Here is a 15,387-nt window from a genome sequence, read left to right as displayed (position 1 = left end):
CAGAGGTGATGTATAGTTGAAGGAGATTTAAGTGTACAGGTGCCAAGTTGACAAGGGATGGACTGTGATGTTGTTGTTAGGTGCCATCGAGTTGGTACCGACTCATAGCAACCTTATGCATGGACTGTGATAGGTAATGTTATATACCAACATGACTAAGCCATGATTCTCAGTATTATATAATTAACCTCCATTTTGTGAGCCTGAATCCAATATAAATGGGCATTTGGCAAAGCTCATTTGTTCTCAATCCTGCATCCAACTCGTTATCCTCGGACCTCAGGTCTTGGGATGTGATCCAGTAGCCTGCCACCTAACCTGAAGATTTTGGGTTTGTCAGCCCCTGACATTGTCGGATTAGCACTAGACTGCAAAACACAAGGTTGGCAGTTCAAATCCACCAGCTACTCCTCAGAAACCCTATACAGGATCACTATAAGTCAGAACCGACTCAATGGCACTTAACAACAACAAACCATATGAGTCAAGTCTGCAGCCTGATGCCTGACCCAGGGATGTGGGCTTGCCAGTCTCAACTTTGTGCACTACTTCCTTGAAATACACCTCTCTAAATAAATATTTACATGAGGGGATCTTCAAAAACATCATGGAAAAATTGAATTAAAAATATTGGAACTGTTCCAAGATTTTGTGAAGCCCCCTTGTATATGTATACTACAATATTTCGCTCCTCTAGAGAACCTAGCCTAAGATAACACTGTAATTGTAATTTTAAAAAAACTGGCTACTTTGATATTCCTTTTAACTCCTGTCACTGACACACAGAGTAGCTAGAGCTCCTTACTGGTTAACTAATTACTGGTTAATACCCAAGTAGCTTCTAACTCAGTAGCTAGAGACCCCAGTTCAGGGACACATCATGTAAATGGCAGGGGGGAAGAAATGATTCTCTATTCATCTTAATTCAGCAAATCAAACATGAACCTGAAAAACTGGTCACTGTGACAGCGAATCCTGTATGCTGGAAGCCATCGCCAAGACATTTGTCCTCTCTTTTAACTGTTTTTAAAGTAAGAGTAAAACACCTCAAGATGGTTCACCAAATTTCTGTGACTTCTCTGTAACCTAATGACTTAAGTAATATCAACAGACACAATCCAAAGTTACTTTAGCTTCATCCAAATGATTATACCTTCAGGGTTTTTTGGGTTTTTTCTCTATTATTGTATTTGTAAAGTCACTATAGTTGGTTCAATTGGGGTGGTTATAAAATGTGTGAATACTCTCCCATCCCAATTTCTGATCTTTAAGAGTCATTTTCACTTTTCAAATATTAGTAATACAATTACCTGGACTGGTTTTACCTTATGTATGTCATTAGATGTAATGAAAAATAGTTCAGGATCAAGTTTAAATCATTTTGTATTTAAACACTGATTTTACAAAATATGTAAATGAAAAGAAAAAAAAAAGATAAATGAAATTCACAATGTAATTTGCTCATGTAAACTGCCTTTACGATGTGTATCAGATTTACATGCATTTTGGAAGAAGTCAGACAGAAGCAGCTGCTTTTTCAATAAACTGGGCCAGTTTCACATCCCTCTTGGTCAGTCCACCACAGTCATGGGAAGTGAGAGTTATCTGAACCTGAGAAAGAAAGATGCAGTTTTTAAAACTCTTGAGTTGTACTTTATGGTATTATCCTTTGGTGGTTCAAAAATTAATCTATTATACAACATTCAAATTTGGGGATTTGGAGGATTCAATCATTTAGAAAATGCTACATTATGGATAGGCACTGCATTTCCAAAACCGGCAAACTCCAGGGGAATCAGTCTGCAGCAGACTGGGCCCAGCAGCCATCCAGAAGCAAAAAGTTTCTCTCATACAAAGAAGCAATCCAGGTAATAGAATCTCAAGTCTTCTTTCTTTTCAATAAAAGTTCCATTTGAACTCTCATTACCTTAATTACACAGACTATTTTCAGGCCACTGACATACAAGCTATCAAATGTAATATCTTAGTTATGATGTTTAAAAGGCACATTTCCAAATTAGTGGCAGAGTGTCACTTTTGGACAGATCAGTTATAAGCAAAAGCAAAATTACGGGCAAGGAAAGGCAACCAACCAGGAAAGAAAAGTTTATCCTGGTACTTTTTTGTTGTTGTTAAGTGCCATTGAGCTCTGATACTAGCGCTTTTAATTACTCCAATAAATCACAAATGTATCTGTGAAATGTTCTCCTTTTTCAAAGAAGACTTCTAAAAATACTCTCTCCCACTGCCCAAGCGCAATCTGAATGATTTGGCATTTCAAATGGCATGACTGTCACTTTTGGGGGCAGTAGGAGGATATGATTCGTCTCACTGTGCCCCCATAAAACTGCTTTCTAGTCTGAGTTTTGTCTTAAGTAAGATACAGTAGTCAGTAAATAGTAGTTATTTAAAGTACAGGTCTTGAGAAAATTTTTTCTATGAGATATATAAATATCTTATTTGCTATCTTATTTGCTACTGTTTCTTCTAATAATTTATATTAAAGGGATTTTTAGTTTATAGGCATGACTGATATTCAAGTTTAACTTGGGATCCTAATTTGGCCCAATTTCTTCATAACAGTTTCAGTAAAAGACAAAAAAATAGAGAGCTTATTTGCATGAGCAGATCTGAAAACTTGTTACTACATAGGGATTCTAAGCAAAAGGGTCAGAGAATACTTCCCCAAGCACAATGACATTTATCTGCACTGAAAAGGATAAAGAGGAAAGAAGGTCCTTATGTTCCACATTTAAGATAAGCCCAAAATAAGATGATTTAGTTACCTTGTTGTACACATTGAACCATTCCGGGTGATGATTCATCTTCTCTGCTTGTAGGGCCACTCGGGACATAAAACCAAATGCCTGGATAGGATGAAATCAAAATTAAACACTGACATGGTCCTCTGCTTTATTATCAATGGAATTTACTTTGGTAGAAAGCCGTAACTAGGATCCTTACGGAAACCTAGAGAAATCAAATAAGAAAGGGATTGCACTCCAAAAGGCTGGGACGACAGTGTAGCAGGACTGTGACCTGCTGCTTAATGGTGAAAAACAATCAGGCTCAAATAAACAAACCAGGAAATTGGTCTCACCCCACAACCTGTCTGGACTGTTTAATTGTCCTCAGAACAAGACTCTCCAAAATAACACAGGAATAATTTCCCTTCAATCCAGTGCCCTGGGCCTCACTAGCTGGCCCCAAATCTGAGGACTCACTTTTCGTGCAGTAGTGATCCTTTTGTTTTCAGATCACAGGTTGCTAACTAAGGCATCAATCTTGAGAGAGAATGCAAACAAAGATCTTCTAAGTGTGTGTTATAAGCAGACATTGGCAGAAATGACTGTTTCCCAATCCTACATCCCAACAGGAAAGAAAGGAATGAGAGACAACTTTCATTTACATCTAGTTGCTGTTGTTGTTGTTGTTAAGTGGCATGGAGTCGGTTCCGACTCATAGCGACCCTGATAGTAATCCTGTACAGGGTTTCCGAGGCTGTAAATCTTTACGGGAGCAGAACACCTCATCTTTCTCCCACGGAACAGCTGGTAGTTTCAAACTGGTGACCTTGAGGTTCATAGCCCGATTCGTAACCACTACGCTAGTTGCTATTGTTAGCTGCCATCAAGTTGGCCCAGACTCAGAGCAAGCCCAGGCATAAGGGAGGAAACACTGTTCTGTGATCATCTGTGGGTCAGACTGTTGTGATCACTGGTTGCTAAAAGTCTAGACTTTTTAAAAACCAGTCCATGGAAGAAAGCAAGGGTAACTTAGGGCTAAACTGATACCACTAGCAACCCAGTAAGAGATTTATTGTGATCACTGAGCTTTCACTGGCTGATTTTCCAAAGTATATTTCTAGGCTTTCCTTGCTAGCCCATCTAGGTCTGGAAGCACCATGAACCTTGGTCAGCACCACAGCAACACTAAGCCTTCCCTGGCAGGAAGGTGGTGGCTGCACCCGAGCTACACTGGTTGGGACTCAAACCCAGGACTCCCCCACGAAACATGAGCATTCTATCACTGGGCCACCTCTGCTCTTTAGACATCTGGACTGAAACAGAAAAGCCTGGTTTGCCTACATGGGGCCTTCCTGCCACAGCTCAGCACTGCCACTTCATGGTGACAGTGCACCCACCTCTGGACAGAAGACAAGCCAGTGGGGGCAAACCAAGTGGCAGGCCTAAGTGTGGACCTATGGGACTCTGCCTTCGTACCACAAGGAAAGTGGAAATGTAGGTTTGTTATCCAGAAGACAAGCGTGAACTGAGGGGGAAAAAAATTTGTTTGCTTTCAAATTTTGAGAGGGTAAAGGAGCTCTGGTAATGTAGTGGTTACAAATCTGGCTGTGAACCACAAGGTCAGCAGTTCAAAACTACCAGCTATTCCATGGGAGAAAAATGAGGCTTTCTGCTCCTGTAAAGATTTACAGCCTTGGAAACCCTGTACAGGGTCACTATGAGTCGGAACCGACTCCACAGCACATAACCAACAACAACAACCACAAATAAGACAGTCTGTCTCTATCATGTCCAGAAGGCAAAACACTCAGCTAAATTCAATGGGAACAGCACATTAATTGCAAAGTTACAGTGAAATTCACAAGACAGTTCCCATTATCCACATGAGTAAATGTTTAATGTCATTACCTTTCTCCAGTAAAACCACCATGATGTTAGCTGGGCTATAATTGGCGTAAGGGCACGTTTCCTAGTTAACAATGGGAAACACAGACAATTTTTAACCATTCTGCCTCATTCCTAATGGTTCCTGTCTCAGAGTCCATTTAATTTGGGACAAAGATTCCATTTAATTTGGGAACTCGAGGCCTGACAGTTAACCCTGTCTGAAAAAGGATGTTCAAGCAAAGTCCCTGCATGGACTTATCAGTGGGAAAATATGGGCTCTCCCACTCTTTCTCCTTTCATAATCCGATTCTCTAGGACGCTTCTGTTGCTGCTGTTAGGTGCTGTCAAGTTGTTCCAACTCCTGAGACCCGATGTCCAACAGGGCCTAACACCACCTGGTCCTGTGCCATCCACACAACAGGTGCTGTGTTTGAGTTCACTGTCACAGCTACTGTGTCAGTCATCTCGGACGATACGATGGGAGGGCACATGTAAATACGAAAATCCCTAAGATTTTTTACTCTAGAGCCTATTTTTACTTAGCTTTAAAAGACTTTTAAGACTAATCAACATCATTAGAGACAGTGATAACAGTCATTAAGGACATGAGTTTTGGAGTTGGAGTCCTGGGTTCAAATGCTACTCTACTACTTAATAGTCATATGACATAATTAACTCAGCTTCTGATTCGTATCATTAAGATAAGTTAATAGGAAAAGCCTCATGCAATCTTTCTCAGGACAAAAAAATAACTGAGATAGGAAATGTGAGCGCACTTAGCATAGCATAGCACAGAGGAAGAGATAATAGTGGAACATGCCACTACCTCGATTACCACTGGTTATTGTACAAGACAAACATTGCAAAATGTAATGATGAGTGGAAAGCTCTCCCACAGCCTTGAGAATCTGAGATTCCAGGTAGTGTCTCCCATAAGAATGCCATTCCTTTTCCTCTTCTCATTTGCCATGAATACAGACTCTCACACACACACACCAGAGAGGCATTGTGGAAACAACTGAATGACAAGAAATTATATGGGCACCATCAGTCACTGACTAAGTTCTCTGTGAACCATGTCCCCCTAAAAGGCCCAAAGTGATGCTTAAGCCCCTTACCACTTCCCAAGAGATAATGAGAAATCACTATCTTAAGAAGTATGTATTTTTTAAAAGCATCTATCAAAGGAGCTCTGGTAACATAGTGGTTACGAATCGGGCTGCGAACATCAGGGTCAGCAGTTCGAAACTACCGGCTGTTCTGCAGGAGAAAGATGAGGCTTTCTGCTCCCATAAAGATTTACAGCCTCGGAAACCCTATACAGGGTCGCTATGAGTCGGAACCGACTCCATGGCACATAACAACAACAACATCGTATCTGCATGTGTTGATGTTGTATGCCATCCAGTCAGTTCCAGCTCATAGCAACCCTACTTAAGGTTTCCATCTTTACAAAAGCAGAAAGTCTCTTCTTTCTACCATGGAGCATCTGGTGGGCTTGAACTGCTGACCTTATTGCTTGCAGTCCAGTGACTATCACACACAGCCACTGCAATCCCCCCATATCTATGGTAAAAAATGAAATGGACCAAAGACCATTTGAATTTGTATTTCCCTCAGTTTAGCACACTTCCCTCCAACTGGCACCTAATAAAACACCACAAAGCTTGATAAACCATTTATACAGGATTTCCTCATAAGTTTCCTTTAAGTAAAGAATTATCAATCTGCTCTAGAAAGAATATGTAACCCTGCTTTCATATAATAAAATCAAATAATCTTGAAAAAAAAATATTTACACCCACAAATTGGAAACATCCATAACAACATACAATTAAATTAAAGAATGTCTACTAGGAAGTTGTGCCGTGGAGTCAGAGTTCTGGTGTGGTGCTGTGGGCTAATGCATCAGACTGCAAAGTTGTTTAAACTGCAAGGTTGGTGGTTCAAGTTCACCAGCTGCTTCTTGGAAACCCTATACAGAGTCGCTATGGGTCGGAATTGACTCGATAGCACTTAACAACAACAACAACAGACAAGGAAGTTTGATGAGTACATAGGAGAAAGAAAAGAAAACATAGGGAAAGTCTGATGATTTGTAATATAATGAGAATGAAATAGGTCCAAAGAGCAGACTGGGCAGATATGAAAAAGCATCTGTCTCTTCTTTCAAAGCTTTCTTTTCATAGCCCCAACTACTTATTTATAAGACTCCAATCAGAATCCTGGTGTGGCGCTACGGGCTAATGCGACAGACTGCAAAGCCATTTGAACTGCAAGATTGGCAGTTCAAGCTCACCAGTCGCTCCTTGGAAACTCTATACAGGGTCACTATGTGTCAGAACCAACTCGATGGCACTTAACAATATCTATCAGAATCTAAAGGCCTTAAATTAGCTAAAAATATTGTTGTTGTTAGGGTTTGTATTAATCAGAACTGTCTTGACAGCACCTGAGTAGGGTTTCTGAGGTGCTCTGGTGGGTTTGAACTGTGGATATTTTGGCTAGTAGCCAAGTGCTTACCCTACAGCATCATACCAGGGCTCCAACTAAAAGTATAATTTCTAAAACCAGTCCATAAAAGAAAGCCGGAGTAACTTAATGAAGACTAGATACCACTAACAACTAACAACCCAGTAAGAGATTCGGATGATAGGACTGAGAAAAATGGACAAAATTCAGTAGAAATCAATAAGCATTTAGAAGGATTAAAACAGAAACATTAATGTAGAAGACAGCAAAGGGTGATTAACATTTAGATACGTGTTATCCCTTAATATGAAAACAATATGAAAATTGAAAAAAAAAAATTGGAGATATATATTTTTTAATTCTAGAAATAAAAGATGTCAATCTACACATTTTAAAATTCCATTCATGACTATACATTCTAGTAAAGCTAGTGAATTTTAAAGACAAATACTTTCAACATCCAGTTGACATGATTAACTCAACTATATAGTCTATAAATAGAAAGACTGACTTCAAACTTCCACTTTAAAATATTCAACATTAAAAGTCAGTGGAACAATATTAACTGTGAGTAGGGTGTTTCATTAAAAAACATTTTAAGAGACCAATGGTCAACAATTACTCTAAAGCAAAGATGAAAAAATAAGGGAACTAGGAAACTAGAGTACTAGAAACAGAATAATCAGATGTAATTAAAGAGAATATTGACATATTATGAAAAATGTTGACTAATGTCACCAATTTGTGTAAACACTGTCAAATACAAAATTAATTTGCTATGTAAACTTTCACTGAAAAAAACAATTAAAGAAAAAGAAAGTCAGTGGAACAAACATACTAAGGTTTCAGGAAAGAGGGAAAACAAAGAATTTTATACCCAGCTAAACTGCTGTTCAAAAATTAAATGCAACAAACATTTTTTTAATGCAATCTTCCCATTTGTCCTTTTTGAGTAAATTATTAAAGTCTGAACTATAAGAGATGAGTGGAGAAACTATACCAAAAATATTGGCAATAAGCAATAAATTTATTCAATTCTAGGAACACATTCAAAACATTTACAGGAATTAGAGTTATAGAATGAATGCAAATGTTATAAATTCTTACAGGATCTGAAAGAGGAAAAACAAAAGGAGAAGGTTTTTAAAAAAAACTTTGTAAACTAAAAATGAAGTGTCAGAAATATAAATATTTTTAAAGGCATAAAATGTAGGTAACTAAAACTAAAAATAATAAAACAGATATAACATAACAGATACCGATTATTTCACAGAGCAACTGTACCAAACCATTAAGGAAAAGTTAACTCCAATACAATTTAAACTGTTACCAAGCATAGAAAAAGAAGAAACATTTTCAAATCATTTTTTATAAATCATCATAACATCATTTCTAAGATCCTACAAAGATACCACATAATAATGAAATTACAAGTGAATCTAGTATTTGTTGAGATCTTAACAAAACCTAGCAATACACTGAAAGAACAAAACACTGACCAAGTAGGGTTCATTCTGAGAATGCAAGGCTAGTCCAATATTGTTGCTGCTGTTATTGGTGGTGGTGGTGGTTATGTGCCGTGGATTCGATTCCAACTCATAGCAACCCTGTACAAGGTTTCTGAGGCTGTAAATCTTTACAGGAGCAGAAATCCTCATCTTTCTCCTGCAGAACAGCTGGTAGTTTCGAACTGCTGACCTTGAGGTTTGCAGCCCGATTTGTAACTACTACACTACCATCAAGTCAGTTCTGACTCGTAGCAATCCAGCATAGGGCTTCTGAGGAGGGGATGGGTGGGTTTGAACCAATGACCAGGACTCTGGTTCAATATTACAGAGTATATTAATATGATGATTCCTGGTGTGGCGCTGTGGGTTAATGCACCAGACTGCAAAGCCGTTTGAACTGCAAGGTCAGAAGTTCAAACTCACCAGCTGCTCCTTGAAAACCCTATACAGGGTCGCTATGGGTCAGAACCGACTTGACAGTACTTAACAATAGCAGCATATTAATATGATAACTCACTATATTGAAAAAAGAAAAAGTTATGAGTTCCACAAATGCTGAAGACATTTACTAAAAATTTCTAGAGGAAAAAAGAATCAATGGATCACTCAACATGAATACAATATACAAGATTTCAAAAAGTTCATGAAAAAATTCCATTCATTCTTAATTCTATATTTTTCATGAACTTTCTGAAGCACCCTCAGATTCTCAATCCAAAATGCAGCATCATTCTTAATAGGGAAATACTAAGATAATTCCCATTAATATCAAGAATAAGACAAAATAAAAGTTACCATTCTTTTTATACAACTAATTCAAAAATACATTGGAAGTCCTAACATGCTCAATAGACTCCTGTGAACCCAGGTGGCAACCTGGTTGGCCAGCAGTATGGCTAGACCTGGGGACTCCTGGGCCCAGAGTCAGTGACATAGCCACAGAGAACTAGAGTGGAGAGTGAAGTGTCCAGCTGATAAGAAGAGAGGGCATATGCATAAGAACACCCACACTTTCAGATAATACCCACTTGACCTAGCTTCAATGACTGGATGATCAGAACTCAACTAGAAGAAGAAAGAAGAGGAAAAAATGAGTAATCTGAAACAATTTGATGAACTTGACCTACACCTATGGATGCAGTAGCTCAAAAGAGGGAACAAATCTTTACAGCAAGGATCGTTCCCACCCCCTTGGTACACAGGGCAGACAGGGATGAGCAACTTAGACATTGGCTACCCAAAATGGGGAGCTACAAAAGCAAGAAGTGACTGGCTTACAAGCTTTCAAGAGGGAGCCTATATCCAAAGGGCGTGGAGGAAGGTAGAATCTCCACTGAGTAGTAGCCAATCTGTCTGGGAGGGGCTGATGGAAGGAGATAGGGACAGGACTCTTGTGGTACAATAGTGAACAATTGCTATCAGGACTGACTGTGAGGGTTGGAATTTTAAAGGCAGACATTTTGTAGCAAAAGGAGGGGAGTGGTTGACTTTGTAATCCAGGAGCAGAGGTCCCTGGGACCATGAAGGGAGAAGAGCAGAGTGCAGGACCCTATCCAGAGAAGTACTGATACCAGAGATGGAGGCAGAGACGATGACGTGGAGAGATGGAGCGGCTGGGGACTCTAGACCCAGAGAGGGAGAGGGGCTGTGTGCTGACAACCAGGGGGCAGGCTTGTGGGGTATACCCTTTGGTTGTTTGATGATGCATGGAAGGGATTGTAACCATGGCAATGAAATGATATATGATAGGATGAATGTAAAACTAATGTTTACATTAATATAATTCACAACAAAACTTTTTTTTTAATTCAAATGAAAATCTAAATATATATATATATTGGAAGATCCCATTTCATATAGAACTAAAATTTACCTAGGAATAAACTTTAAAAACTGTACTAGTTATATTTGCAGAAGACTTTAAACTGCTACTGAAAATAGTTGCTGTTAAGTACCATCGAGTCAGAAACCAAATAAAAAGACAAACTATATTTGTTATCCATATTTCCTTAGCATATAAAGAGCTCCTCAGTTTTATTCATGATAAAACCAAAACCTACACCCAATGTCATGATTCCAACTCAGAGCAACCTTCTACAGGGTTTCTGAGACGATAAAATTTTACTGAAACACACAGCCTCATCTTTCTCCATTCATAAGAGAAATATAAATTAAAATTATAAATAAAACCTGATTAGCAAAGATCAAAAGTTTCATAACATTCTGTTGGCAAAGATAAAAGGAAAAAGAGGAGAGGCATTCTCATACAATTTTGGTGACTATAAACTGATATAATATCATTATGGAAGGCAATATGGCAAAAGTTATTTAAAATACCTATGCTCTTAGAAAAAGTCATTCATGCTTAGAGCTCAAACAATTCCACTTCTAGATTTGCCCGACATACACATTCATACATCTATTGTAAAAATGGTCACTGCAGCACTTATAATAATCATAGACTTGAAGCAGCTAACTATCTGCCAACAGAGACTGATTAGATTAGATACATGTACACACTACAATAGCATACAGCCATTAAGAAGAATGAGGAAGCTACTATCTGCTGACATGGAAGCATCTTCAAGATACATTACTAAATGGGGAAAAAATGGAAAACAGTAGTCTATAAATTTTATTTTTTAAAAAAAAGGGAAAGAAACGATATGTGTTTTACATGTATCTCTGGAATTATATGTAAGAAATTGGCCATAGTGAATGATTTCAGGGCAGGGGAGAAAAGGAACTAACTGAGTGCTTGAGACTTTACCTTTTGGTAAAAAGTGCTTAATACCTTTTGGGTTATGTACTGCATATATCTCAGATGTATCTTTTTTTAAATTAATTAATTCTGGGAGAAAATTAACAATGTAAATGAAGGTTCCACTCTAAAGAGAGCTGGGACCCTGCAGTGCACATAACCTGGTTCATATTAAAATATTTTGGCTCTTGTTAACTTCTTAACATATGCCTACCTGTTTAGGTGGGTTTTTAGTGCCAATTTACAGCATAGTTTGTCCATGAGCCATGTTCTGTTGAGCTACGGCCATTTCAAACAAACATATGGCCAACAAATAACATATAATGGCTGATAATAGTTTCAGTCTTTCCTCTATTGCAAATTACAAACATTTTATGAACAAGTCAATGAATGCATGATGAAGTATGACTTTTTAAGTTACTCTGCCATTTTAAGGAATGTAAGCATTACAATCACAGTAAATTAGGCCAATGAAGTTTGTCATTTGGAAATCTCCAAACCATCAGCAATTAAAAAGCTTTTCCATGAACCCCAAATCAAGTATTCTTTGGGAACTTTAATTTTTCTTAAAGTTCCTTTTGTTTTCTTTTATTCCATGAAACTCTGAAAGAATATCAGATGCACAAAACCAAAGCAAAAATCTTGTATCAATCTGTGAAATGTTTAACAGCACCCAAATTTAAAATGCAACTCCAGTCCAAATAACATGTATGATTTATTAAAGTTCTAAGACTAAACTAGCACATATTTACAATAAATATTTTCATTACTCAGAGCAATTCTCTTTGATATAAGTTCCCAAAATCAGCTGCCTTTTACATTTTGATTATAGACTATTTTAATTATGCACTAAAAAAGAGCATATCTCCCACTAAGAAAATGAGCACCAGCTACTCCAAAGTAATTTCCCCAGTACAATCTCCATTAAGCCTGAAAATACTTCCTTTACTAATTCAATGAATTAGAACTCTATTGTTTACGAATCACCTTTATGTTTGTAGGCCTATAACCTTTCTTTTATAAAACACAATTGCTATGGAAGGAAATGATATTTATGTCTGATTAGAAATGAAAACACTATCACATAAATCAGTTTGGGCATTTCTTCACGTCTTGAAACATGATCGGCAATTAAGTCTAATTGGTGATCAAGGAAACTATCTTGTGATCAATTAAAGTAATTACCAGATTCCGGCAACACAACCTACCTTAATTTCAGCTACAGTCTGCACTTCTTCAACTTTAATTAAAAATAATGAAAATTATTAAGCAAAATGCAAGGCAAGATCATTGCCAAGCACGTACATATCATGGGACAGGACCTTCTCTTGGTGTCGGTGACTTATCAATCACATAAATATTGCTTGGTGCACGGAGGAAAGGCAGTCTTTGAGCCAGAATATGATTACATGTCTCACCATGACCTTCACATGGGAAACACTCTTTGTTAGCTGTTCTAGTCACTGCAGAGGGAACATCAGATCTTAATTTGTATATCAACAAGAATTGTGAGGAATAGATCCAATCAAATATGCATTCGATCCATGTTTTTTTCTCCAATTGTCAGCCACATTTGGAGCACAGTGGTTAACTGCAGAGACTTTATGGTCAGAGGTCTGGGCTCAAGTTCTAGTTCTACTAACTACATGACTGCAGAGAAATTCCTTAACCTTTGAAATGAGCCTCAGTTTCCTCATATGCAAAAAGGGGATAACTCTTGTAACATATTTTACATTCTGCCTGGCACTCTAGTAAGCACTTAGTTAATGCTCTTCTTATCATCTTCATCATAATGATAGATGATAATTCCTATCATCTTCATCAGCTTACAGTGTCTATGGCCTGGGAAGGAGCAATTCCTTTCCAAACCTAGCCGACAACCCATTTGAAAGCAAAAGGAATTTATCTTTACCAGGCGGAGAAAACAAGAACTGTTTAAGTGGCTATCTTCAGAGGAAGATTCCCTGGTGGAATTGGCAATCTGTGGTAAGCATCTTGGCCAAGTAGATGATTCATGACACCCCGAGAAAGCTTTGCCTGAGGACCATTCTCTGGGCAGCTCGTAGTGTGTGCCCCCAGGCAAACAGAACCCCACTAATCCTGGGCTATAATTTACTTAGCCTCTGCTAGATCCACTACCAAGCTCAACATTTCTAGTAACCCAGACCAAGAATATCCAGCTCTGAAATGAAAACTAGTCTTTTGGACATTTGGGATAAGGTTCACAAGCTACTAAAGGGGAAGGCTGCTCTGCTCTGCTGTGCTGTGCTGTAGGCTGAGTCAGTCTTACCTCAGCTAGAGGTAACAAGTACACCACCCATGAGAGAGAACTCATTTTTAAACACTGCCTTCAAACGCTCTGTTCACAGAACCATAACATTTCAGAGCCCTTTGGAAAGATTTCTTGAACTGCCATTTTGGACAAGTACCATAATACACTAAGCAGTTTTGTTATTATGAAAGTATAGAGCCACTATTTAGCCAATGACATGGCACCATTTTCAGTATAGGAGGGGGCTTCGAAAGGTTTGTTGAAAAACAGAACTGAAAGGTAATGGAACTTTTCCATGAACTTTTTGAAGCCCCCATACTGTTTTCTTTTGCATTCTGGGGCAAGATGGTGGAATAGGCTGACGCACTGAGCCGACCCTCTGTGACAAAGACATGAGAGCCTGAGTGAAATAGATACAGGGTGATCCTGGAACCCAGAAGCTAGGACAGAGAGGTAGATTGAGAGCCAAATGGATGAGGATGCTGAACAGGAGCAGCAAGACAGAAGAAAACCAGGCAGACTATGGGCTGACTTGGAGCAACACAGTCATCGTGGGCTTTATGAGCAGCTGTTGATACAATGGCCTGCAGGTACAGAATGTGGCTGGAGATTGGTGACAAGGGGGTACTGTTCATCCTTATTCCTTTCTTGTACCCTCACCAACCCAGTAGTCAGTGGCACCCTCTCCTGCCAGACTTTGCTTTACCTGGAATTGGGTATCAGGAATACAGTCCCTGCTTCTGGAAGTGTGTGACCCCACCCTGAACTACACTACACAAACAGTGAACAAAAAATCGTGTTCACACTTCCAGTCTCTACCACATCCACCATGAAACAGGTGATGAGTGTCTGAGAATACACCAACATACAATCATCAATTAAATATAAACACGACACCACAATGTCTCAAAGAAACCAATTGCAGCTTGCATGAAGAAACAAGACAGAGTACCTCAAACAAGTGATCAAAATACAGAATCCAAAAATGGAATCAGAACTACCTGATAAGGAATTCAAAAGAATGCTATTTAGCTGCTTTCAATAGAATGATCAAAGAGCACAGCCTTCAGTATGGATTATATCTCAATGTAAAGAAAACAAAAATCCTTACCATTGGACCAATAAATAACATTCCTATCAATGGAGAAAAGATTGAAGTTGTCAAGGACTCCATTCTTCTTGGGTCAACTATCAACACTCATGGAAGCAGCAGTCAAGAAATCAAATGATGTACTGCATTAGGCAAATCACTGCACAAGACCTTTTTAAAGTGTTGAAGAACAAAGATATCAGCTTAGAGACTAAGGTGTGCATGACCCAAGCCATGGTATTTTCAATAACCTCATACGCATGTGTAAAGCTGGACAATGACTAAGGAAGACCGTAGAAGAACTGATGCTTTTGAGTTATGGTGTTGGAGGAGAATATTGAAAGCGCCATGGGCTGCCAAAAGAACAAACACATATGTGTTGAAAGAAGTGCAGCCAGAATGCTCCTTGGAGGCCAGGATGGCCAAACTTTGTCTCTCCTACTTCGGACATATTGTCAGGAGGGACCAGTTGCTAAAGAAGGATATCATATTTGGTAATGTGGAGGTTCAGAGAAAAAGAGGAAGACCTCCAGCAAGATGGATTGGCAAAGTGGCAACTGATGGGCTCAAGCGTGGCAACAGTTATGAGGTTGGCCCAGGATCTGGCAGTGTTACATTCTGTTGTACATAGGGTAGCTATGAGTCGATAC

General features: G+C 38.7%; 1 protein-coding gene across 1 annotated transcript in view; it reads right to left on the bottom strand.

Moving 5' to 3' along the window:
- Window positions 1-1,480: 1,480 nt before the first annotated feature.
- Window positions 1,481-15,387, bottom strand: part of PCBD2 (pterin-4 alpha-carbinolamine dehydratase/dimerization cofactor of hepatocyte nuclear factor 1 alpha (TCF1) 2) — a 60,443-nt gene continuing 46,536 nt past the window's right edge. The window contains exons 4-5 of the mRNA XM_006866209.1: window positions 2,787-2,867; window positions 1,481-1,611 (exon numbers count right to left, since the gene is read on the bottom strand). Of these exons, the coding sequence (XP_006866271.1) occupies window positions 1,516-1,611; window positions 2,787-2,867 (177 nt within the window). The 3' untranslated portion in view covers window positions 1,481-1,515. The remainder of the gene's footprint in view (window positions 1,612-2,786; window positions 2,868-15,387) is intronic.

This window comes from Chrysochloris asiatica, unplaced genomic scaffold (assembly GCF_000296735.1).
Source record: "Chrysochloris asiatica unplaced genomic scaffold, ChrAsi1.0 scaffold00087, whole genome shotgun sequence".
NCBI lineage: Eukaryota > Metazoa > Chordata > Mammalia > Afrosoricida > Chrysochloridae > Chrysochloris > Chrysochloris asiatica.
The sequence above is the reverse complement of the archived record's forward strand: the minus strand, read 5'-3'. Positions and strand labels throughout refer to the sequence as shown.